The following is a 26,016-nucleotide window of genomic DNA, read 5'->3' as shown; positions in this document are numbered from 1 at the left end:
GTCGACTGTAAATGTTGGCTGCTACATTATAGATGTTGTATGTTCTTTATAATTTTATAAAGCTCTCAAATAAAAATTTTCCCCTGTAACATTTGATCTTTGAATAGAAGAATCGGGGCACAAAAAAATGAAAGAAAAAAAAAAGGCTGTGCTTCTAGGCATGAAAGCCACGGTGAACAATTGAACATTTTATGAAGGAGACTCACCATTACAAACCTCAAAAATTTATTATACGTCAATCTAAAAAAGTAATTCATAGATGTAGCAGGAAGAAAATTTTATAAACGACTAAAGATGATATTAAACAGTTGAAAAAGATGCTTAGGCACATGACCTTTAGAATTCAAGTCATATTTTCCCTCATCTTTTGTCAATGTCAAATGTCTAAGATTTTGCTGCACTCTTCATAGGTTTTTTTGAATTGTTTTTGCGCCTAGTCTTTACAATGGCGTTCTCAACATCCTGCAAAAGGAAGGCAATAAAAGATTAGCATCATAGATATATTTAGCGCATTATGGAACATGTATTTTGCAGCAATACGCATTGCCATGAACTTGTAACATCGCATGGCAACACTCAACAAAAGTAGTCACACGTTCCTGTTAGAACTGTCCCTAACATGGACTACATATGAATAACTCAATTAGTTTGTTATGGTGGTGTTATTAAATAAAAAACTGTTGAAATACAATGTGAGTTAAAAATTAATTTGATTCAATAGTTTAGGTCCAAGAGTGATTTTGGAAGTGGATGGGTTTAAAAATTAATGGGGATAAAACTTTGGTTTATAGACAAATAACTCTTCTTGGATGTGAATTAAGTTTAAAAATAAAAGGAGGTAAAACTTTGAGTCTCTACAGTTTGCGATGATGGGACATTTGCGTGAGAAAACCAACAAAGTAATAGTTTAAGCATTTTGTTTAAAAATACACTACATGCCTAACCACCATTCTTACGAACAAGCACACCCACCACACACACCTAGGATCCACCTTTCCTGCATATCCATACAATACCCGAGCAGGCGGATTGAGGTCCTACAGGGTACCCACTAATCGGAATACCCTCCCACCAAAAAAAGATGTGTGCTTCTTTCCATAGAGATTCGTGAAAACTGAAAGAAAACTGACTCCTAAGATCATTTATCAATTCACAACTTCTCCTTCCCTTCTTTCTTAGCGCTAGATGAGAAATATCCACTCCCTCAAAGTCGGTAGTTTTCCCTGTCTTCAAATGAGATATCGTTGTGAAGACTCGCATAAGAGAAGAGGCAAAAAGGTCACCTCCCTTTTTACAATCACATAAGTAGCCATCTAAGATTCCCTCTCATCGAGTCGGAGAGCTCACATTCATGCGCTTTAGCATCAAAATTACTATCCATCTTAGAGCTAAATTAGAAAACAGATATAGCTAGCTACAACAACATAGCAACTTACATCATATATCAAACTATTGAAATAAAAAGTTGATGTAGAATGTGGAGTGTTTTAAGTCTAATAGTGATAAATGGCAGTAGAACATTGGGTTCATATGCAACTTTTTTGGGAAGTGAGTTTTTTTTAAAATAAATGGGAATAAACCTGGGTTATAAGCAAAAGACTCCTTAGATGGGTGTGATAAAAATAAATTGGTGTACAATTTTGGATTTATAGGCAAAAAAATCCCTAGTAAAACTTTGAAAGTGGGTAAATTTAAAAATTAATGGGGGAAAGTTTTGGAAAGGCTAAATTACCAATTTGCTATTTTTTTTTGTACGCCTCTCTTACTAGTTTAGTATTTTTTTTCTAGCTCCGGTGACGTTTTGGTTTTATTTCTAAGACACTTCTGCATTTAGACCAAAAGCTTCACCATCAGTGGAAAAAAAGCCACGAAACCTCTTTCCTCCTAGTAGTTTTTGGTCTCCCAAGCTTTCTCTTTACTGTGGTTGGAGGTAACATCATACCCTCCCATTATTTGTCCCAAAATTTACTTCCTTATAGTGGAATCCACAATTCTTACATAGGCTTGGGCATAATTATGAGCCATATGCCAACGTGCCAAATAATCTTCTGCTAGTTTCCTCATGAATAAGATAGTACTAATACCTATCTCGTGAGGTTTTCGCAGTTTTTTTTTTGGCTGACAGCGAAGCTTTGGGTCTAATTGCACATTGCACATTTAGCTTAAAATAAATATCAAAACGTCGTCAGAGGTATAAAAAATACCAAATTGGTAAGAGGAATAAGAAAATACTAACCTGGTAATTTAAAAAAAATCAACTTTCAAATTGGGTGGGTTTAAAAAGCAACTAGGGTAAAACTTTGGGTTTATAGTTAAATAAAAGAATTATAAAATTTTAGGCATGTCAAGAATCAAACCCATACTTTAGGTTTAGTTAAAAAAAATTAAAAGTTACAAAATTTTGAGCATGTCAAGCATCACATTAAAGATCCACTCCATTCGGCCAAATTGTCTCCTACTAATAATTACCATATTTTTTACATTGTAAGTTATTGGGGATAAATACCCAGAAATAGTTACCATATTTTTTTGCGTAGTAAATTATTGGGGATGAAGTGTAGCTAAGCATTGTTCATTTCCAATAACTTAAGTATATAACCAGCATAATACGATGATGCGGCATTAGTGTAAAAATTTGGAATAAAAAAATGGTTTAAAAATACGTAGTACCTAATCACTTCAAAATATAGCAAGCTACACTGAGAAATATGAACTTACAACATTTACCAAACTTGGTAAAATGCAAAGTGAAGTTAAAATTAAATTGATGAAGTATTTCTTATCTAAGAGCCATATGGAAGTATGTGGGCTTTAAACTAAATGAGGGAAACCTTTTGGTTTACATACAAATAATCCCTTCTGAAACTGGGTTGCCTTTAAAGTAAATGGGAGAAGGGAGGGGTAAAACTTTAAGCTTAGGCAAAAAACTCATATACAGTTCACAATATTGTGGTATTAATGTGAAAAAAGAAAAAGAAAATAATGATTTAAACATTTTGTCTAAAAATACATCACTTACCCTACCACTTAAAAAATATAGCTATTATAGTGTGTTTTAAGTCTAAAGTGATTTTCAAAGTGCGTAGGTTTAAAACTAAACGGGGGCAAAATTTTAGGTCAGAAGAAACCACTCTTTTGAAGTGGATGAGTTAAGAAAAAGATAAAATTTTGGACTTGTAGCCAAAAATTCTTATGGGAGTGTATCGGCTTAAAAATAAAATCAGGGTAAAACCTTGTGTTCCAAGATGAAAAGACACAGGAAGACTTGTAGGTGAGTATAAAAGCTAATGGGGATAAATCTTTGAGTTTAAGATGAAAAATCAACTCTGGAAGTGGATGGGTTTAAAAATAAATGAGGGTAAAACTTTAGTTCTGTAGGCAAAAAGAACTCCTGTATACTCATGTTTTTTGGTCTATTGTTTATAATCATTATAGATCTCCCAAAAATCTTTGGAAGTGAGTGGGCTTAAAAGCTAATAGGGTAAAACTTGGGTTATAAGCAAAATATCCAACTTTAGAAGTGACCGGGTTTACAATAAATGAGGGTAAGATTTTCGATTTATAGGCAAAAATACCCATAAAATATTTCAGTATAATAAAGAAGGTTTATTATGTAAAAAGTTGATAGAAGGGTTTTTATCATGAAAAAATTGTGTTTTTTTATATTAATATTTATATCATCCTTATTTTAAATTACTCTATCAAATCATGGAGTTTGCTATTACAACCCTCAATACTTAAGTATTTTTAAATTAGTCCCTCAAATGATTGAAAGTGCTATTAAGTACCCCAATTCTTAAGTTATTTTGAAATTTGTCCCTCAAAGAAATAGTAGAATTAGCACTTAAAGGGATTAATTTGAAACAACAAATCAGAATTGGGGAGATAATAGAAATTTTGATGATTCGAATGACTAAATTTCCTCTGGTTGCTACTTTTATAATTGATTGGAAGGACCATTTTCACACTAGTTTAAGAATTGAGAGACCCATTAGCTATTAGTGCAAAAAAAAGAAAAACAAAATAATGATTTAAACATTTTATTTGAAAATACATCATATACCCTACCACTTAAAATAAAAATATAGCTATTCTAGAGTGTATTGGATCTAAAGTGATTCTTGAAGTGGGTAGGTTTAAAAATAAATGGGGGAAATTTTTGAGTTTATAGGAGAAACCCCTCTTTTGAAGTGGGTGAGTTAAAAAAAAAAGATAAAACTTTGGGCTTATATCCGAAAACTTCTTATGGGAGTGTATTGGCTTAAAAATAAAACCGGGATAAAACTTTGTGTTCCAAGATGAAAAGACGCGGGAACACTTGTGGGTGAGCTTAAAAATTAATGGGGATAAATCTGAGTTTAAGACGAAAAATCAACTCTAGAAGTGGGTGAGTTTAAAAATAAATGAGGTAAAACTTTAGTTCTATAAGCAAAGAAAAAAAATCTTCTATATACTCAAGTTTTTTTTATCTACTGTTTATAATGTTTATAGATCTTTCAATAAATCTTTGGAAATAAGTGGGTTTAAAAATAAATAGGGTAAAACTTGGTTTATAAGCACAATATCCAACTTTAGAAGTGACCTTGTTTAAAATAAATGGGGGTAAGATTTTCAATTTATAGGCAAAAAAAACCTATATATTAAAATATTTAAGTATAATATAGCAGGTTTATTATGTAAAAGTTGATAGAACTAGGGGTCGTTATTATGAAAAATTGGGTTTTTTACTATTAGTCCTTTTTATCATTGTTATTTTAAATAAGCCTGTCAAATCATAGAATTTTCCATTACAACCCTCACTTCTTAAGCATTTTTAAATTAGTCCCTCAAACCATTGAAACTGCTATTAAGTACTCCAATTCTTAAGTTATTTTGAAATTCGTCCCTCAAATAAATAGTAGAATTAGCAACTAAAGAAATTTATTTGAAACAACTAATTAGAATCGGGGACCTAATGGAAACTTTGATGATTCGAATGACTAAATTTCCTCTGATTGCAACTTTTATAATTGATTAGAGAGACTAATTTCACAATAATTTAAGAATTGGGGGATCAATTAGCAATTTCAATGATTTGAGGGACCAACTTCAAAGTGCCTTAACGACCTAATAGCAAATTCCATAATTTGAGGGACTAATTTCAAAGTAAGGAAGATTTAAGGGACTATCGGAAAAAAAATCCAAAAAAATTAATACCTCTGCCCTGAATGGCCAAGGATCCAATTAAGTAAGCTACATGGCTACTTGTGAAAACTTGTAACTACAAGAAAATGCATACTATTTCTATGGGTATATAGTATATAATATAATCATCTACTATTTAACCTTATAATCTGAGGTATAGATTGTGCTTGAACAACAATCATTCAACATATTTATATTTAGTTTATTTCTACTAAATGCCCTGTGATTAGTTAGACATATAATGGGTAACATGTATTAGAGGCTTAGAGCTCTGCTAAGATGGCATAGATCATAATTACGGACACGCTACCATGTTTATGACCAATTAAGACACATTCGTGTCATGTGGACCAAATGCGAGAATGTGGGAATTGTCACTAGTATGGTCCATGTGAATAATTCTATTACTCTGTTATGTTGATATTTGATCACTAACAGATGGAGATCCCATCCAACAAGAACGATAACTAATGGTGAGTTGTCGAGATATGACATGATACAAGACGTTGAAGATTAGATTTTTAGGATTTAATCTTCTTGAAAGAACTTGATTTTTTTTTTGTTAAATTGTTTTACCTGGAATTGTTATTTAGTTCTATCTGTTACGTAGGATATTTGTTAGCTTCCATAGGACTCTGTTTGATTTGATTATGATTTTATCTTCAAATAATGATGTATTGTTTCATCTGAAGATGGAATAAAAGCTTGAATAAGAGAGATGGGAGTGAATCCTTCTAGGCGTAAGGCCATTGTTTTCTAGTAGGCATGTGATGTGCTACATGTGAAATCAAAGCCGATTAGGTATTACGTGTGAAACTAACCTAATCCTAGAGGTGAGTGTAGGCCGAGCGGCCCAGCACAAACTGCATTTTGGCGAGAATCGACCCTGCCAAAACTAGGCCCAGCTAAGGGCCGGGTCCAGCCCCAGACTCAAGAGCATGGGACTAGGCCCAGCTCGGAGCAGTCTTGGTCCAACTCTAGCCCGTCCTAAGTCAGCCTGGCTGGTTTAGATTAATTTTTTTAATTAGCTTGCTGCCAACAAGCCTTATTGGCAGCCTAGCCCTTGGGCCATGTTGCCAATAGCTGACCTTAATATTTTAAAAAACGGCCTAGGCATAGACGGACCATTTTCCGTCTAAAATTAGCCTGAGCGGCCGGCCAGGAGTAGGCAGACTGCCTAGGCACCGTTCAGGGCTAGGTGGTCCGCTTAGGCTAGCCACCTAGCTTTCGTTATTTTTTTTTCTCAGGCCTGAAAAGGCCCAAAGGAGAAGCCCAGAACCAAAAAAAGGCCTAAACACAAAAAAATGACCCACAGTGAACCCCGACCCATTAAAAATTAAAAGAAACCCTAATTCCTATCTCTCTCTCTCCCTCACGTGCCCCTCACCTCACCACTATCTCTTTCTCTGTGTTTGGTGCAGCTCTCTGAACCCAAAAAAGAAAAAAAACCCTAATCTGTCATCTCTCCCCCCCCCCTCATCTCCAACCTCTCCAACATCACTCTCTCGCACTCCTTTGGCTCCATCTTCGGCCATCGACACTCCATCTTCGACTCTATTGAAGGTAAATTGTTCTTATTCTTCACTTTTTTAATTTTATTTACTATTTTGTAATTTTCTCTTTCTTAAATTTTTTAACATTTGACTGTTTAGTTATTTCTTTAATCAAAATGTATGATTAATTGATTAGTAATTACTTATTATTAGTGGTACTATTAGTTTTAGTTTGTTGTTACTGTTACTGTTAGCTAGTTGATTAATTACTAAATAATCAAAATGTAAGATTGCTATTTAGTTTTTTGATAATTTTTTATGAATTTAATTCATTTTTTCTTCACTTATTATAATTATTTAGTTTAAAAAATAGTCGAATGCCTAGGCGCCGCCTAGGTGCAGGCGCTATGCCTCAGCTCAAATGTCTAGTTCACCTAGTGCTTTCTGTAACCTTGGCTGACCTGTTGCCAGCAAAGCCAAAGGCCTAATTTTAGGTCATTAGCTTTGGCTCATTGCTCCTAGCTGGCAAAAGCAAAGAGATAAAGCTCGTTGTTGTTAGGGATTTCTCCCAATAGGAGAATCCATGTCGCTATCGCTGACAATGGAGGGTTCCCCTAATAGGAGAATCCCTACCAGCTTGGACATGTGGGCCTGTCTTTCTAAAAATGGAAGGGCTAAACAACTCTTTCACTAGGTTTTCGTTTATAAAATCATCTGCTTTATATGTTTTTTGTCAAGTCAGATACTTTATATCGAATTTACAAGTTGTCAATATCATACCCAATAATTTGAACGATATTCAAATTTAGATTTTGAATCAGACTCAGACTCTCATTACCCATCCTCTATTCTAATCTCTCCTATAAATAGGAGCCATATTCCTCTTCAAATCTTACAACTCTTTCTCTCTCATTCTCTCATAGTTGATAATTCTATTATAAAATCAATCTCATATTTTTCCTTTAAAAAAGTTTTATAATCAGAAACTATGTCCAATATTTTTCAATTTTCTAATGCATCATTACTCATCCTTCTCACAATACTCCCCATCCTCCCATCTTGTGCCGCTGTGCCAGTAAAAGTGGTTATACACATTTCTCACATTCCCAATGCCATTCTCATGAAGTCAGTGGTAGCAAATTCATAATACTCCCTACGGTTTCTATTACCCTTCTGCTCTCGCTAGCCATATTGTTGATCTCATCGATACAATTCTCTTTAATTATCCAGCGGTAACCACAACTATTGACCCTCTAGACTATACTTCTAGACATTCCACTTCACTTTCTCCTATGAAATGACAACAATCGTGTGGAACGCTGCAGCCCGATTCACGACTAGACATTTTATCTCTTCTTATCCTCCACCTCTGCTTCCTCGACGTCTGACTTTGACTTCTCAATCTCAAGAGACTGAAGTTTCAGAGACGCAAACAAAAAAGAAATAACTGAAATAGTAGCAGAAGCAGGAGAAGCTCCCAACAAATGGAAAAAATCAAAAGATAGTTTATTGATTTGGCCTTATTTTGAAAAATTCATTAAAACGACAATAATAGATCCCCTCATGTTTAACATGCAAAAACATCTACAAATACAATCTAAATTTAGGAACCGGTTCACTGCCTTGGCTTCTGAGAAAGAAACACAAAGATCTTATGGGTTTTGGAAAAGAGAAAACTCAATCGTAAATTGTTAGAGGTACAGGTGGGTTATCGATATTTACATATAAACTCAAACTCATTAAAGAAAACTTAGTTTTTTTGAAAAATATATTAAAAGTATTTTTTGCCTAGAATATCAAAAACTTTGCAGAAGAAGAACTACAAGAAAAATTGAACATCTCTATTGCTTTAAAAAAATGTCATACAAGCTACTTTATTTGTTATTGCTACCAAGATAACTTGACTTCTCATGTTTAGGAGTCTCTTAATCACAATTAATATATTTATGTTATTGCGCATTATGTTGATGAAAATTAGGTTTTGCAAAAAAGAATTTTTTCATGCAGAAGGTTTGAATATTCACATAACGCACGAGACCTTTATAATGGAATTTCACAAACCCATTGCTTTAAATATCCCCGACATGACCGATATATCTCCCGATATATTCTTTTACAAGGCTTGCCACAACTGATATGGTCTCTAAATACCCTTCATTGCTTTTTGGGTATTTTGGGCGATATATCCCCTATATGAGTGATATATCAGTCAATATGTTGACTGATATATGGCCTGTCTTAAAACAATATACTGTGTTTGGCAATGTCTGGGCAAGATCATAATTTTTCTATTATATCAAATGACATTTTGGCCTAAAAAATCAGACCAAATGTTACAACGTTGATTTGTACTTTTGTTTATTTTACAAGGCTAATTAGTGATCCTAATTATATATTATTTACATTTGCATTCTTACATTTCCGTAAGTATGTAACGATTACATTTTAATGAATTATACTATATATGAAAATATCTGTTATAGCATTCTAATATTTACCACATATCTCCGATTTATCCCTGATATCTGCAATCCGATATGAACTTTGCTCATCCGATATTTAAAAAATCTTACACAAGCTTGTGGTGACTATAAGATAGAGAAGAGAGTTCTTTCTATATCTTTTCATAATGCTTTAGAAAACAAGTAGGCAATTTCAAAACTGAAAGAAATTTTGAATCCAATAATGAAAATTAAAATTTTCCATATGAGATGTGTTTGCCATATTATTAACATTTGCGTGGAGGATGGAATGGAATTTCTTGATTAACATTTACAAAGAGTCAGACTAAAATAGTTTATCAGTTACATGAGAGAAAATGGTCCAAGAAAACAGGCTTTTAAAAAAGTCTTGCGATGTTTACGGCTTGAGGAAAGTTTTTTAGATTGATGTTAAGACAAGATGGAATTGTACTTGCAAAATGCTTAGTGATGTCATCCCTTACTAAAAAGCAGTTGATGCACTTATTAAACATGAACATCTAACTGGTCTTTCTATAATAGCTTACGAGTGAATTTTTTATGAAGTTTTATGTCAGTTCCTTAAGATTTTGAGACTGTGCAACCAGCACACTTTTTGGAGTTTAATATTCTACTATTCATTGAGTATTTTATCATCTTAATAATATTACTGAATTATTTGTAGAATATAGAACAGATGAGTTTCTTGCAAGTTGCATAAGGGATATGGAATGTAGGTTTAAAAAATATATTGAAGATGTCATTTATATTTTATTTAGCAACTGTCATGGATTCTAGAATAAATATTGATAATTTATCTGAAATGCTTATAGATCTTTCTGCCAATATGGGTTATGGGCCTAATATTGAAAATATTATTAGAAAGGTTAGGAAAACTCTATATATAATGTACTCTTTGTATAGAGATGCTATGTGCCCATCACATATTTTCAAATGACGCACGTCAAGCTCGTCCCATGGTAGTGGTATCTCAGCTTTGATGAAGAAAATTGTGACCAAATCAAAACAAAAGCAAATCTAAAATACAGGTTTGGTTAAAGTTCGGTGTATCTGGAAGGTCAAGAACTACCTCCAAATGGAGATTATTGGGAGTGTTCTAACATGCTCGAATACCGAAAAAAAGAGGCTCACAACTATCTTGTTCTATCTTATGTGGCTAGGGATATACAAAACCCTCTTATTTCTATGGTTGCATCAAAAAGTGCATTTTCTGCAGGTGGGAGAGTCGTTTTCTGAATGGAGGACACAACTTATAGAAGCACATGTGGAGCGCTCAAATTGGTTCGACACAGAAGAGCGGTTTACAAGGATAATTAATAAAAACTTTTCTTCACGAATATGATGAATATAACTTGAAATAACACGACTGAACATTACAGGCTAACCTTTTTTCCTTTTTTTTCTTTTGTAACGTTGTAATTTATAAACTAAAGGAAAGTTATTTGCTTCCCGTGGATATAGGACTTCCCCTAAAGTCCGAACCACATATATCTATGTGTTTGTGATATTTTCTGTGTGAAGTTCATTTTTGTGCAACACATATATTTTCATTTTAAATAGTTTAAATTAGTAAAAAAATAAATTACATATAGTTTTATAAATAAAAAAGAAGTTAAAAAAAAGGGCAGACCCGCAATCTGACCCCCTATGCACCGGGTCTAGCCCAAATCGGCCCGACCCTAAGCCCCGTAAGCTGACCGGGGTCAAGGACACCGACCTGGCCCATTCAGGCCCACATGAGCCCAGTTCAAAACCAACTTGTCCATAAAATAAGGCGGGCTAATTCATGGATCGGGCTCGGCTTGGCCAACGCCTAAATCTTAGGTCAAATACTATATGACTAATAATCTAATCAGGTCTAGAGATAGAGAACTAGGTTACATCTCTATTAGATCATCAAATAAAATTAATTGAAAATACAGAAAGGACTTTTACCCATGCCCAACCAGATTACTCAACTCTGATGGACGAACTATGACTATTTATAGGTTAAACTAGGTACTCTCTGTAACTAAAAAGTCTTTAAAGGATAAGCTCTGGTCCATCAAGAAAACCACCTTGATATTGATGAAATCTCAACAACCCACTACTCGTCCTCATTGCATGAGATCTTAATTTGTTAGTTATCAAATATCACCATAACAAATTAAAAGAATTATCCATATGAGCCATAATAGGGACTTTTCTAAAAGATCTGACTCCACATTCCCCTTAAACAATGTTCAGATTGAGAAATTACAGTATGGGTCTTGCAAAGAAGTCAGAAAGAAGAAAATTATAACACATGCAACTTAGCAAGCACATGAGAGACATTTTGATGATTGGTCTTCAAATATCTTAACTTGGATTCAGAAATAAAGTAACTTTGCTATCAGAATAGCAGTTATATATCACCAGATAATGTATATCTTCAATCATTAGGACACGTTACCACGCCAGCCCCATTTGTAAATTATGAAATACTATCAGATGTCCTTTCTTCTTTCCATATTCGACGAAGATCCTTATATAACCAGGTTTCTTCGAAAATGATCTTTGGTATGCTGTTATCTTTAATATTTATTTCTTATGTTTTCCCTTTTCATCATCTTGATTTATTATATAATTCCTACCTACTTTGCACAACTACTCTGGAAATCTAGAAATCAAGATAATACGTGACCCTCATTTAGTTGTTTTATTGGTTCTTTCGAAGGGAGAATAGCATATGAACAACAAGATAGTTGTCTGAAACTTCACTACGTGACAGGGTCTAATGATACTTGAATTGTATATGCGGAACTTTAATAATTGACATTTTCTACTTGTAAACTTAAACTATTATTGTAAATATTGGCAGAACTCAGAAACCACTTGTTGGAGTTTAGTTTGCCTTCACAATCAATATCGCTATGATACAAATTGTTGTGACTTTTAGGGTTTAGAATGGATAATCTTATGACATACAAAGATCAAACAAACATAAAAAGAGCAATCACAGAAAAGACATGAGGTTTATATGGCTTAGCAATGTACTTATGTCTACGGGAAAAGAGGGGGGAGTATTTTTTTTCACTTCATCCAAGAAGATTACAACCTTCACAAAAATTTCTCTTAAAATCATCTCAAAAGTAATCGATCTCTCTTCTCTCTTTTCTCCTCTCATTTCTTTTGATAGCTAACCTTTTGCTTTTTCAAGAGCATCAGACTTTAGACCCTAGACCTGATGCAATAACCTTATTTATAGAGATACACCAAACATAGAAGAAACCCCCTCAAAAAACCTGATTAAAAACAAATTTATATATAAAAAAACTCGTGACAGTGTGACACGCTATTTCTCAAGTGTTAGTGACACTGTGACAGTGTGTGGTACCGTACATTATTCTTGTCATCACAACAGTGTGCAGTGACCACTCAGTCTTCTTCACTGTTTTTTGTGACTGTGTGCGGTACTGCAAGATTGTTTAGGATATGGCTCATATAAGAAGCCACTTTCAATTAATTATAAATCTGTATTGTATATACTAATTATATAATATATATAATAATATATACTATATATATATAGTATATATAATATATAATCATCTACCTGATTTCCTAACACGTGAATTTTTGTAGGGTACCCATGTGTCGGAACAACTCCTCCCAAAGGGGGGAGGAAATGGTGGCGGAGGAAATGGTGGAAGGAGTTATACTCCAACTCACCCTAGTTCATGGAGAAATATCTACAAAAAGGGGAATACTAGTATCCATTCATCATCATCTTCTAAGGGAATAGAAGATTTGATTGACAAAGAGAATGCACCTCAACCATTCTCTGACATAGTCAAAAAAGAAATAGAGTGGTATACTAAAACCATCTCTGACACTGTTCTTCATATAGAACAAGAGGATATCCCTTTAATGAAAGACATCGACAAACTAAGACAGAAATACTTAAACACGACGAATTATCCTACAATGTCTCTGAAACCAAGAACATGGATGAAGACAATACTCATCCAAAAGGGTATGAAAATTACCCATTTTTGGAGTAATGACAATCATATTGTTCCTCTGAATTTTAGTAAATGTGTCATCAAAGAAGTCATACTTCATAGAGATTGGGCCATGAGTCCTAATCAGGAGTTTCCTTCAATTAAAACTCCAAAGAAAGAAGTTTATAACTTCAATTATTGGGATTATCAATCAGCCTTTTACTAGTTGTTTCTCTACCAAAATCCCAGAAATAAACATACATGACTAATTAAGCTGTGTCCGGAGACAATTTATAAAGGTCTACCCACCTGGTTCTACAATTGATGGTCTAAATACAATGCAGATCTTGATATAGTGCCAAAACCCATATCGAAGTTATATACTCAATGGGTTGACTATCACCCAGTTATTCAAAAGATGAACGGGAATCAAATTCTTGAAGGTCTATGCTCAGCATATTTCTTCGCTGAAGCAGAAATTCCGTGGATTTGGAATTGGTCCTTAGAAGTTGCATGGGATGAACTTCACTTACCATCTCTTCGAAGGAAATATCATAATAGATGGTGGATGAGTATCAACGTTCAAGACAAGGTGAAACAAATAGAGAAAATTATTAAAAGAAATAACAAAATTCTTGATAATACTCTGACCCAGAAAATTCAAAATGAAAATCCAATGGTCAAACTAGCAATTAGCAAAGACAATGAAGTGAAAATACTCTCAAGCTTCAGAGGCAGAAATTCAGCAAAAACGCCTTGAACATATAAAGAGACAATTCTTCGAAGTATTTGATAATAGTGATACTATGTCAGTATAAAGTACAAGTGCTCAAGAAGCAGATATACCTATACCAGACGTGCAAGATCCTGATGAATAAACTGTAGGAGAGATGTAGGAAGCAGTTATGAGAATTCCCATAGATGAAAAGTGTAAAGGTATTGAGCAAATTATAAAATAATAATTTTACTTACAGTTCTACTGGTTACCTTATTAAACTTATAACTTTACTAATCAATCATATTGCTTAGTTACTGCCAAGTTACCACCTAGAGATTTTTTCAAAGTACAGTGATTAGGTGCGTTATGGGGCCTAAAGTGTACCTGACACTTTTTCTTTAACTTTGAGTTGAGCCTCGAGGAACCGCTCATAGTACTGATTGATGCATGCAATGACGAAAACTTCCACTAACACAAGAAGCCAAGAGATAATTCGCACCACGTAAAGATTCCACCAAAAGATAATGTGCCCCTTGTGAAAGTTGTCGACCACTATGAGTCTACTTTTTATTATTCTCCAACCAGCTGTCAGAGGCAATCAAGAATAAAGATGTGTTTTGCACACAAATATGTGCTGAAGGTAATTTATAATTAACCTCAAGTTTATCACCATTAGCACCACTTAGGGTTTGTGTAGTAGTTTCAAAGAATTTTGGAGGTACTATACCTTCACGTATGCAATTAAGGTCCGCATCGCTATCAACTAAAGCTATAAGATCTAGTATAAATACTCGTTTGGCAATGACCAATGTAATATTTATGTACCATTTTTGAGATGTTATTTGTAATATATTCAAAAATTCATCCTTTTGGGATGATTCTACAACATCATTATCTCCTATGGCTTTCCAATAGTCTGACTTATCTTTAGTTTGACAGTTATTAACTGTACAGTGGCAATGTTCTTCCTCTTTAGAGGAAGATGATGAAGAGGATGAATAGTATTCGTCTGTTCTCTCTGTATCACTGTTAATCATTATTTTATACAAAGTCTTTTTTAAACATTCACCTTCAATTTCATCAATCTTTTTATTTGTATAACATTTACTTGCATAATGACCAATTTTACCGTATTTGTAATATTTAATGTTGCTGATATCCTTTTTAGGATTTCTAGGACGGTCATCTTTTCTTTTTAAAAAAAAATCTTTTTGAAAGAATGTTTCTTTCTTTCTGTCATCAGGCTCTCTTTTGACTTGTTTTTCTTTATTTGTTTTATAAGGCTGATCAAAAGCAAATTGCTGACAGAATTCACCTAATTCTTTCTTGGCTTTGTAATCAGTATGCTCATATTTTTAGTCTTCTTCTTTCTTTCTTCTTTCTGTCTTTCCTTCTTTCCTCTTGTAAAGGTTAGCCGTCCTAGTGCTTTGTAAGATATATTTTGATAAAGTAAACTGGAAGAACCAGATGTTCTGAAATTAGTCGACTTCAAACAGTAAGTCAATCTTCTTTTTATTCATTTTTGTCTATATTTTCTCTCTAAAATTGGTATCAGAGCCATGATTGGCAAAGTTTTTTCTTACGGATATGATTATATAGCTCTGATTAAGTAGGAATTTGTAATTGAAATATATTTTTTATTCTTTTTTGTTGATAATATAAAAGGAATGATAGTGGGACGTCACCCAAGTCGCGTAGGTAGTTATCCCACCCAGTGTTGTCAATGCGCGAGACACAATGCGGGACGCAAAGCATCTTTACACGCACATGCGCAAGGCGCAACGTGATGCGCGCGCCTGGGTGACGCGAGGCGCCCACCGCACACATAATTTCTCAATATATATAATCAAACACAAAAGAACATATTTTTAGAATTTACATGAAAAATATGTCAGGATAAATAATATATTACTACAAAATCACAATATAATACCTCAATTTCTAATGCTAACCCATCATAATAGCAAAATGAACAAATTTTCAAATCAAATGTTAAATCAAGACTAATATCCAAGCAAAGGATTAGTAATGGTCCTTAATTGAAGGCTACTAAAAAGGTCTAATGGATTTATTTTGCTTTTTGGGATATGGATTATCAAGTATAAAGACTCGATTGAAATGTTTACAAACAAAAACAAAATTATATGATATGTACTACATGCACCCAGTACAAAGTAAGGATGTACGCAAGGCACAAAAGACGCTGCTGCATCAGATGTGGGGCGCTTCGCCACCGCCGCGCACTGCAAGGCGCATGAGGCACAGTGAGGCGCGCGCCTTTGAAAACACTGATCCCACCATCCTTTTAAAACACCAATAAAACCAAAGGTAATGTAAGAAGCTATAAGCCTATCAGAATTACCATTATGTCTACAGAATACATCAACATGCGATGCATAGTGAAGAATATTTGATTGTCGGATAAACCGTCAATAATCCACTCATAAATATGTCTACCATTATAGTCGGCTTGTATGTACGTATAAATGAATGGACTATCTTTGAATATTATTACTTCAAATCAAGAGTTAATCTCAAAGATACTCTCTGAAAAAATGCCTTCAGAATTAAAAAGAGAACTTCTCGATCTTTGTATAGATAAAAATAAAGAGGTTAAAGAAAAACCTAATATTGCCAATGTTTATCGAATGTCAGAAGTCATGAAAAGAAGATACGGAAATACTATACATATATATATATATAACTCACGGTCAGATCAGAAAAAAAAATTCAAATTAATAACTAGCATATTCATAAGAACATGATATCTGAAACAGGATATGCCTGAAACAATGTGATTTTGATCAAAAACTAGATGAGGTGGAAGTCGAAGGGAAAAAACGAATACAAGGTTTCAGAAAAGGGGAGATCAGGTTACAGTTATAGACTATGATGTGTAATTACACTTTTGAGTAACAGAGTTTGAGTTTGAAGTGTGGTGAGGTTCAGGAACACTAAATAATCAAAATTTTAGATGGATGGGGGAGATGATTACCATGATTTAATACCTTTCAGATTAATACAATGGTTTACCGACTAGAATGATTGTCCAATATGATACAATATATAGAATCTAGTTTTAGGGGATAATTGAATGAAAAAAAGAGGGAAAGACCAAAGCTAAAGCTCAAGTAAAGCCTTTTTGCATATACAACCTTTTCTTTTCTTTTGCATGGTAATTAGTTTTGCATGGTTTATCTCATATATTTGAAGTGATAAACTGCATCTGTAATATGGCGGAAAATGGCCACAAGGTTTCAGGAAAGGGGGGCATAATACGAAAAGGATATGCGATATTATTCAGTTACACTATCAGTAATCAAGTGTGAATTGTTGCCGGCAATGTTCTAGGATTAAATAGTCAAAATTTGATCTAGATGATGGGTTATGCAATATGTTACATAATATAATTCGAGTTTCTAGCAACTAGGCTGATACCCAATCCAATATAACATATAGAATCGATTTTCAGGAGACACCTCCATGAAGAAAGGGGAAAAAGACTGAACCAAAAGTGTGCAGTACAAGATTAGCATCAAACGAACTGTTATTACCAATCGTCTCATCAATGTCTCGTTCTCCCTATTTTCTAACATAATTGTAGGACTAACCATTAAGAGTATGGGTTTATAGATATGCTGTAAAAAGATGGTCCAGCTGGAAGCCTAGGAGGGAAGTGCCCAGGCAGTCCATCTAGGGAGTAGGTTATGCACTAGGCATTACATATGTTGAAAGAGGTGAAATAGCGTTGAAGAAAGGGGAAAATCAAGATTTGTAGAAGCATCCTTTTGAAACTGTCTTGTGTCATGCCACCATCGTCGCCTACTGAGGGATCCCATCCTATGCTTAGGAACTATCTTCGCCTCACCTACTGCTGCTTCAATACTATTGCGAAAAAAGATGGAGTCAACAGCTAGGATATTGCCATAGTAATATAATCACTACGAATCAGGGTTTTTACCTACTTCTATTAAACAAGTTAGGGAATGATATTTCTATCTCTTTCACCTCTCACTTTGCAATGGCTGCACAGTAAACAAGCAGCAGGAAAGGGAGAGGGCTAAAAGCAAGGCCATAAACAGGCAATGATGATGTGGAGGACGTGACGATGACAATAAGACAATATGTTCTTCCTGTTTTCGCCTAAAATTTTAGATAGTATTAATTAAAGGAAAAGTCTGAAAACACCACTTTGTTTTACACGCGTGTATGGGGATGTAAATGATGCTCACAAAAAGAACCGTCCCAAGAGCCTCTTCATTCCTGGTGTTTTGCACCATCTTGTTACGCAAATCTTTTTACTCAAACCATAAGCTAAAAAACTCAATAACTATAAAAACATATGCATGCAGAACATAAGTCAGGGCAACGAACAAACCTGACTGGGCAGCTTGGGAGACTTCTCTTTCATCCAAAGGTTTTCCAAATTGTAATATGCTCGTGCCTTTTCATCAAGAGCATGAATTATGACAGTACCTACAAAAATAAGAAAGAAAAAAATAAGAACAGGGGATATTTAAAACTATGCAGTAAAGAATAAGACATTTTTACAATATGCTTAGTACCCTTTCTATGTTATAGAAATTCCAAGAAAGATGAACGTATTGATTAAAACTTAAACAACGAACAACTTGTAGATACTTTGCTCAGTGCAGCTCATCCTTTTGGTACCAAATTACTCCAAGGTTTAAGTTCAAATCTAGAAAAACAACAAATGGTAGATAAATTGGTTCAAAGATGGATTTGCAAATGAGATACGGACCAGAATCTACTACGATCCAATTTCCACTTTCTTGGCCTTCTACACTTGGAAGCAACTTGCGATCAGAACCAACTTGTTTTTGCTTTACCTGTTCATCAGAAACTAGAAAATTAAGAAAATGATATGATTTAGGGGGAAGTAACATAGCAAGCAGCAAGCACAAATTCAAGATCACTAACATAGGGAATATGGTATACTGAATGCAGTACTTCTACTCACTGGTACTCATATTCTCATCACATCTCTGCCAATGTGAAACACTATTGATTATACAATTGAACATGGTATCAAGACTATCGAAGCAAAGGATCTGCGATTTTCACAAACCAAATTAAACTATCATTTTAAGTTACGTAGTTGAAAATATTTTGTCTTTACATATGCCACTTGAGAAACTTGCTAGTAAAGAAAGTGCATGAGTTATGCAGCTGCGTCAATTACAGCTTGAGTGATTTGATGAACCATTGCATGAATTTCCAGCGCAAAAAAACAGAAGACGAATTTAAATTTTAAATTACCAAGATGCTGAAGAAAATATTATTTTATAATAGCATCTACATGATAAGAAATTCTCGCGAAACAAGGACATGATCTTTGCATATGTACAAGAAAGCAGAACACACTAACCGCTGGTTTTTGAATGAATAGAAGGTATGTAAATGAGGAAAACCAGTTTATACATATCTTAGCATGGCTTAAAAAGCATGTTTGGGCATGCTGTTTAACTTAACCTAGTCAAGCTTAAGCTTGATCTTGAGCTGGCTGATAAACACAGCCACCTAATACCAAAATTGGCTAGTTTAGGTTCATTCATTTACTATATGAGTATTTGGCCACTCACTACATGAGTAACAGCAATATCACTTTTGAACCAATCATATAATTTTTAATTTGATCAAATTGAAGCCTGATTAAGAATAAAACAAGTAACCCTTACTTTGACTCATTTAAGCTCAAGTGGACGAGCATACACCGCGTGACTGTGTACCGAGATGTAGTAAATGTCAGATTGTGATATGTAGTAAATATCATAATGCCAAATCGAATGATGTGCCTATATAATGTAATGTCCTAAAATGTAATTGACATTGAAAATAACGATAATAAATAATGTAACGCTCTACCTTCTGTTAAGGGTTAAGGGAAAAACACAAATATAATGCATAATGTAGTTTATTTTGTTTATTAATTATTTAGATATTTCATAAATACAAACTATTTATAATGACTTTAATAATTAGAATCATCAAAATTCCTAAACATGAACGAGGACTGGAAGAGTTACAGGAGCTAAAATTTAGAAGGCTTCATCTCCGTCAAAAGGAGTTAGGATTTCGAAGTTGGAGAGGCGTAAGGTTACTGAAAGCACTAGGCGGGCTAGGCATTAGACCTAATACCTAGAGCCTAAGCGTTTAGGTGGAAGCCTAGGCGAGGACTAGGCGTTTTTCTATTTTTTATTTTTAGTTACAATTACTAATAGTAAATGCTTGTGTTATAAAAAGTTTAGACGTTGGACTAACACCTAAACAAATTTCTTAAGTGGTGGTGGAGAAGGTTTTGCTGAAGGTCAAGAGAGATAGAAGAGTTGTACATAGTTAGAGTTTGGAGGAGGTTAGAGGACGTGGAGGTTGTAATGGAGGAAATCACGAACAATGCCTAAATGGTGCAATCCATGTAGGCAGACCATGCTCCCCTAGGCGCTCCCAAAGCCTAGGCGGTCAGCTTAGGTACTGCCTAAGCTCTAGGCACTAGGTAAGCGGCTAAGGTATGGCTTAGGCCTAGGCGGGATAGACGGTGGTTTTTTAAAACATTGGAGAGGTGCGGAAATAGAGATGGGATCGAGGGATTAGAGAGAGGTTTTGTCGACGACAAAGATAGAGGATGAGAAAAGCCTTGTCGTCTGTGACAGCCTTCGTCTTCATCGAAGGTGCGAGAGGAAGAAGAGATCGAGACGTTTCTTTGTCGTATGAGTAAGAGGAGGAGGTGGAGGGGGAGGAGATGAGGGAGGCGTTGGAGGTAGGGTCAAGAATTATCTAGGGTTTTTCACGTGAACGAGATTGGGATCGAGGGATTCATTTGGAAACTTATTTCGGTTAGTCTAACACTAATTTGGATGGTGGAGTGGAGATATCGTTATGCGTCCAAATCTGATCATCAATTTAACTCAATTTAATAAGTGTTAAATAACGTTTAACATAATGCGGATAAAACACATATTTTGGTGTAATTTTCTGCGTTAAAATACAACGTAAGTTTTCTACTTGAGTTTTATAACCTTTTGGCTCTGTTAGGTTTTGAAACTTGAAACGGCTTAAAACAATTTCAAAACAAGCTTTTTTCCTATATTGAACATACATAATGAAATCTAAGAATACAAAATAAATATAATACATGTTTAATTACTAATCAATTGTAGAAACCTACTTAGGAAAAGAGCCTACTAACATTTTACAAAAAACTTCATAAGGCTGGAATTTTTGCTTAAAAATCAAAGAAAATTTGCATATTTATATTGTTTTGAGATATACCTTATAAAAGAATATATCGATCAATAAATTGGCTGATATATCGGTCATGTTAGGAATATATCACCCAAAATTTGCAAAAGAAGATTAAAGGATATTGAAACCATATTGTTTTACAACTAGCCTTATAAAAGGATATATCAAGCCGGTATACTAGATAAATCAGGGATATTAAAAATAGCGAGAATGGTTACATGTCACGGTTACAGAATAAGTTGTTTCTTCGATTTTTTAGACAAGGCTCTTGGAAGTCTCACTAGAATATCATGTTATAGTTGATAGGTTGATGCATATGATTTACAAACATAAAATTCTTATCATTGAAATAATTGATATGATTTACAAACATAAAATTCTTATCATTGAAATAATTGATATGATTTACAAACATAAAATTCTTATCATTGAAATAATTGACAATCATCACTAAGATCTTGTGATCCCCCACTGGAACTGATGTAGCTAACAAGGATGAAAAACAATGGCGTTTCAATTATTTATACAGATTATCACTTGGATTCTTAGATTGACTCAATTTCTTCTCACTGTTAGATTGCAGAAACCTATCAATAAAAATAGTTTTTTTTATCTTTTCTCCTAAGTTTAACCGAGACGAAGGGTCGTAAATGAGGACAGATCATACAAGGATATCTCAAATAGCTTGTCCAAGCTTGTTGGTTAAGTTACCTAGTAAAGCTTACGGTTAATCTTGAACTCATGTTAATCAAGCAACACTAGTTATACCAAACTCGGTTAGTTTAACTTTGTATCATTTATCTATATGATTATTTGATCTCACGCTCAATAAAAATGACGCTATCACTTTTTTTGATAGGTAAGATCACATTTAGCTTGACAAAGATGAAGCTTGATCCCTAAATAAGACGAGCACAAGCTAGCCCTTAACTCATGTTAACCTAACTAGATCAACATACACTACAGCACTCAAAAATGAGTGAGAAAAATACAATATGGGCTTATAACCTACTTGTATGGTAGGAGTGCAAACAGTTCATATTATCAATTCATGAGGTTGTATGATAACAAAATCATATGTTCGCACCAAAATTGAACTTCGTCTATTAGAAACCTCTCTATGAGCTTTATCTACCGAACTTAACAATATGAGAATTCACCCGTGGCCAAAAGTGTAACATTTTCAATACATTGTAAAGCCCTAGCAAATAAAGCAATTAGCTCCTTGACTCAAGTAAAAATATTGAAGTGTTTACTTGAAATGTAAGAAACCTACAGAACTTAACCCTAAAAGCTTATTGTCAGGGGAGGGAACAAAGTCTCTTATAAGCTCAACCTGACCCTCCGTTTACTTAATGAGGACTGAATGGACACCGATAAATCATCATGGTTTCGGAGTTCTAACCCCTTGGATTTGCACTAGACTAGTTTTGTGCAAATGCTAAAATATCAACATCACCATTCATGTCACTTCCAATTAAGAAGATGGGTTTGGCTCTAATATCATATACAAAGACCCAAAAAACTCATCCTTAGGCTAGTCGTTAGAGAGAGGGCACCCAAATCTCCTATAAATCCAAACTTAAACTTAAGTCCCACCAATGTTTTAGAAAACGCAAGGCGTTTCTAGGTGCCAGACCTAGCGCCCGCCAAAGCGCCTATGCGAACGCTTAAGCGACACATAAATGTTTTTGACATCGAGAGAGGAAGGATCATTTTCGAAGATTTGAATCATATCCTCAATATTTTACTTGAGATAGACTTGGAGATAGTGTTTTGATCTCTGGTATGTTTTAACTTGGCTAACTCTCTTCAGCCATTACGATGCTTAAGCGAGCAATATAGTCCGCGTAAGCAGCCCATTCTCCCTTAGGCGCTCATAAGACTTAGAAGATGGCCTAGGTACCGCTTAGGTTTAAGCGGCCGCCTAGGCGGGCACCCAGACCGCTTTTTAAAACAATGAGTCCCACTTTCAACTCAAAAGAACAACAAATCCCTTTAAATTACAACAGTAGCTGCAAGAAAATTCAATACTCCTAAACAAAAACCTAATAGATCCTCCCCCTCCCCACCATGCTCTCTTCAAGACTCCACCATAAAAGAGTTTCTCTCCAAGGCTCATCATATTGCCATCCTCGTCAGCGCCCCAGAGACTTCGCCAGCACCTACGTCTCCTCAAGCAACACCTCTTGTGTCCTCAATTATGGTTCGAGTGTGACCGTCAATGGCGACGACGAAGAGGTCTAGCCTGGCCTCGTCAAGAAGCCTCAGCGAGTTGAATCAACCAATGGACCAAGGGACCCATTTAATCGAAAAGGCAAGCCTAGAAGCTTGAATTATGGCAAATGTTTTAGGGTTGGTGATACTCATTCCAGTTATTGTTTAAATAGTTTTATCAGAGCATATAAAAGTTATTGCAATAATTTGAGGAGTAAGTAAGAACTCTCATTAATTTTGTTTCTGATGATCTAATAACTTTAGTTTGTGTTATTCTTATGTGTGTTTTAAATTGGGGAAAGTTGAAATATTTCATTTATTTTTCATTGATAACTGTCGATTGTTGACAATGTTGGGTCATATTTGTCGATTTACTAGTCTTTTTTTTGTGATTTGGCAAGATTAGTTGAAAAATCGTGGGCATGCAATTAGTAAATAAGAAGTTGCAAGTAGAATCAAAGTATCAACTGAAGTTGCAATTCCAAGTTGCAGAATATTTAAAATGAACCGAACAGTTGCAAAAATTACATGCAATAAAATCTGCAATGATTCGGTTGCATTCAAGTGACAGTTGCATACCAATTACTCTTGCAAGCTACTAAAACTACCCTCAGTCAGAATAGATAGACCCTAGCACGAACTAATTAGCAATCATGATTAAGATTTTTAATCTACACAAGCATTTCAAAAAAAAAAAAACAAGTAAACATTATAATAAAAATTAAACTTTGATTCCCTTTCGGCCAGAAATGGCTTAGATGATGATGATGAAAATTTTTATCAAAAAAAAAATCGGTTTGGAGAAAATATTTGCCTACGGATCATTGCATCAACTCAAAATCTCTAATTTTCTCTTCATTAGGTCAAATTCAAAAATATCAAACGAACTTGCCTTGTAAATTAGGGCTTGAGCAATGTTCTTAACATGCCACGTAGACCTCCCAGTTGCAATCACCATGAAATCAGTCCAATCACAATCATCCTTCATCGGGATCACCTTCACGTCGTCGGCCTTCACATCGTCAAGAATCTTCTGGACCTCTTCGATGTTCAGAAACCCTAGATTCTTCGACGAGGAAGAGAAAAAGGCGGGAAGAGGAAACCCTAGGGTTTGGTTGTTGAGGGGAGAGTGACGACAGAGGGCGATTGAGATGGAAGATCGAGCTCGGGATCGAAGAGCTGAAAACATCAGGAGTTTGGGTTTTTGGTCGCCGAGGTGTTCGTTGAAATGAGAAAAGGCTCGATGAAGCAAAATTGTGAGTTTGAAAAAAAAAAGAAATTATGCTTGACAAAATTCTAATGGGCTTATGCCGTGGAAGCTACAGGCCATAGGCCCACTAACTAGGAAGTATTTGCTTACAGAAGCGGGTGGAAAAGTAAGATGGAGAGGCCATTTTACAAAAAACACTAAAATCTTATGAGGGCCTTTTTGTTTCGCAAAAAATTGCAGAAAGTGTGGAAAGAAAATGAATTTTGATGTTTTTCTCTACTTTTTGATGTTTGGTTCGTCAAAATTCAGAAAGAAAGTGAGGGAGAAAATGAGTTGTCATTATATTGTTGGATGAGATGAGTAATTTTTGATGTTTTTCTCCACTTTCTTTATTTTTTTTCTTTCTTGTGTTTGATTCATTCTTAAAACTAAGAAAATAAATGAGAGAAAATGAGTTGTCATTTTATTGAATGGTGTGACCCATACTTTGAAAAATCAATTTTCTTATTTTTTTTGGAGGAAAGGGATGGAAGGAAATTTTAATGAGATGTGATGAACTGTCACCATATTATTGGATGATGTGAGTAATTTTTAAAGATGATAGAAAATAAAGGAAAGTTGGGTGAGGTGAGTTAGATGAGTTGATTGATGTGACTCATTTCTTGTGTTTAGTTTATTTTTAAAAGTAAGAAATGAGATGTGATGGGATAAGTTGTCACAATATTATTGGGGGAAAGTAGAGAAAGTGAAGGAAAGTGAGTTAAAGAAAGTGGGAGAAAGTGAAAAAGTGAAGGAAAGTGGGTTTTGGATTCTGGGGGAAACGAAACAAACAGGCCCTGGGTGTAAATAAGATAGTGTGCCTCTCTACCGTTCCGGTTGGTATACTGTTGACGTAGCATGCTTGCAGTCGCCACATCCGGATCATCAATGTATCCATCAATCCTATTATAATGACAACTTGGATGCATGCCATATCAATAATACATCAGTCAAGATCGAGGGTGCACCATCAGTTGTTTATTCTATAAGTATGAACTTTATAGAGACAGATGGTTCAAACCATTCAAGAGGACAATAGCTAGATTAAATAATCAACTAGTGAATCTTTTTGGAATTTCAGTTCTATCATCTTTTAATGTTACTAATTAATTGCGAATAGACTCTTTATAGTACGACCCAATTACGAATAGATCCCTCATAATTTTATTTGTATGAATCAACCCCTTAGTATTGGCCCGAGTGCAACTACATTCCCTTAGTTAACTTTTTTGACTTTCTTAAAAGTCAAAAAAAGGGCAACTAGGGGACACTCACCTATAGAACTATAATTGGTCAATTAAAACCCTTTAAAAATTTTAAGATTAAAAATTTTACTTAGAATATCGGAGGGTCTATTCGCGTAAATAGAACTATAATTGGTCAATTAAAATCGAGTGATACTATAGGGGTATGTTTGAAATTAACCCTTGATTTTATAGGGTTAATTGCG

At 34.5% G+C, this 26,016-nt stretch overlaps 1 protein-coding gene across 1 annotated transcript; it reads right to left on the bottom strand.

The window, feature by feature from the left end:
* On the bottom strand, window positions 1-24,587 carry LOC109824585 (protein Iojap-related, mitochondrial). The gene is made up of 4 exons (XM_020391215.1): window positions 24,210-24,587; window positions 18,600-18,687; window positions 18,216-18,313; window positions 1-462 (listed from the first exon to the last, which is right to left on the bottom strand). Exons 1-4 carry the CDS (start codon window positions 24,504-24,506, stop codon window positions 385-387), a joined length of 561 nt encoding a protein of 186 aa, XP_020246804.1. The 5' UTR covers window positions 24,507-24,587; the 3' UTR covers window positions 1-384.

This window comes from Asparagus officinalis, chromosome 9 (genome assembly GCF_001876935.1).
Source record: "Asparagus officinalis chromosome 9, Aspof.V1, whole genome shotgun sequence".
NCBI classification, from domain to species: Eukaryota; Viridiplantae; Streptophyta; class Magnoliopsida; order Asparagales; family Asparagaceae; genus Asparagus; species Asparagus officinalis.
This window is presented reverse-complemented; position numbering and strand designations above follow the sequence as displayed.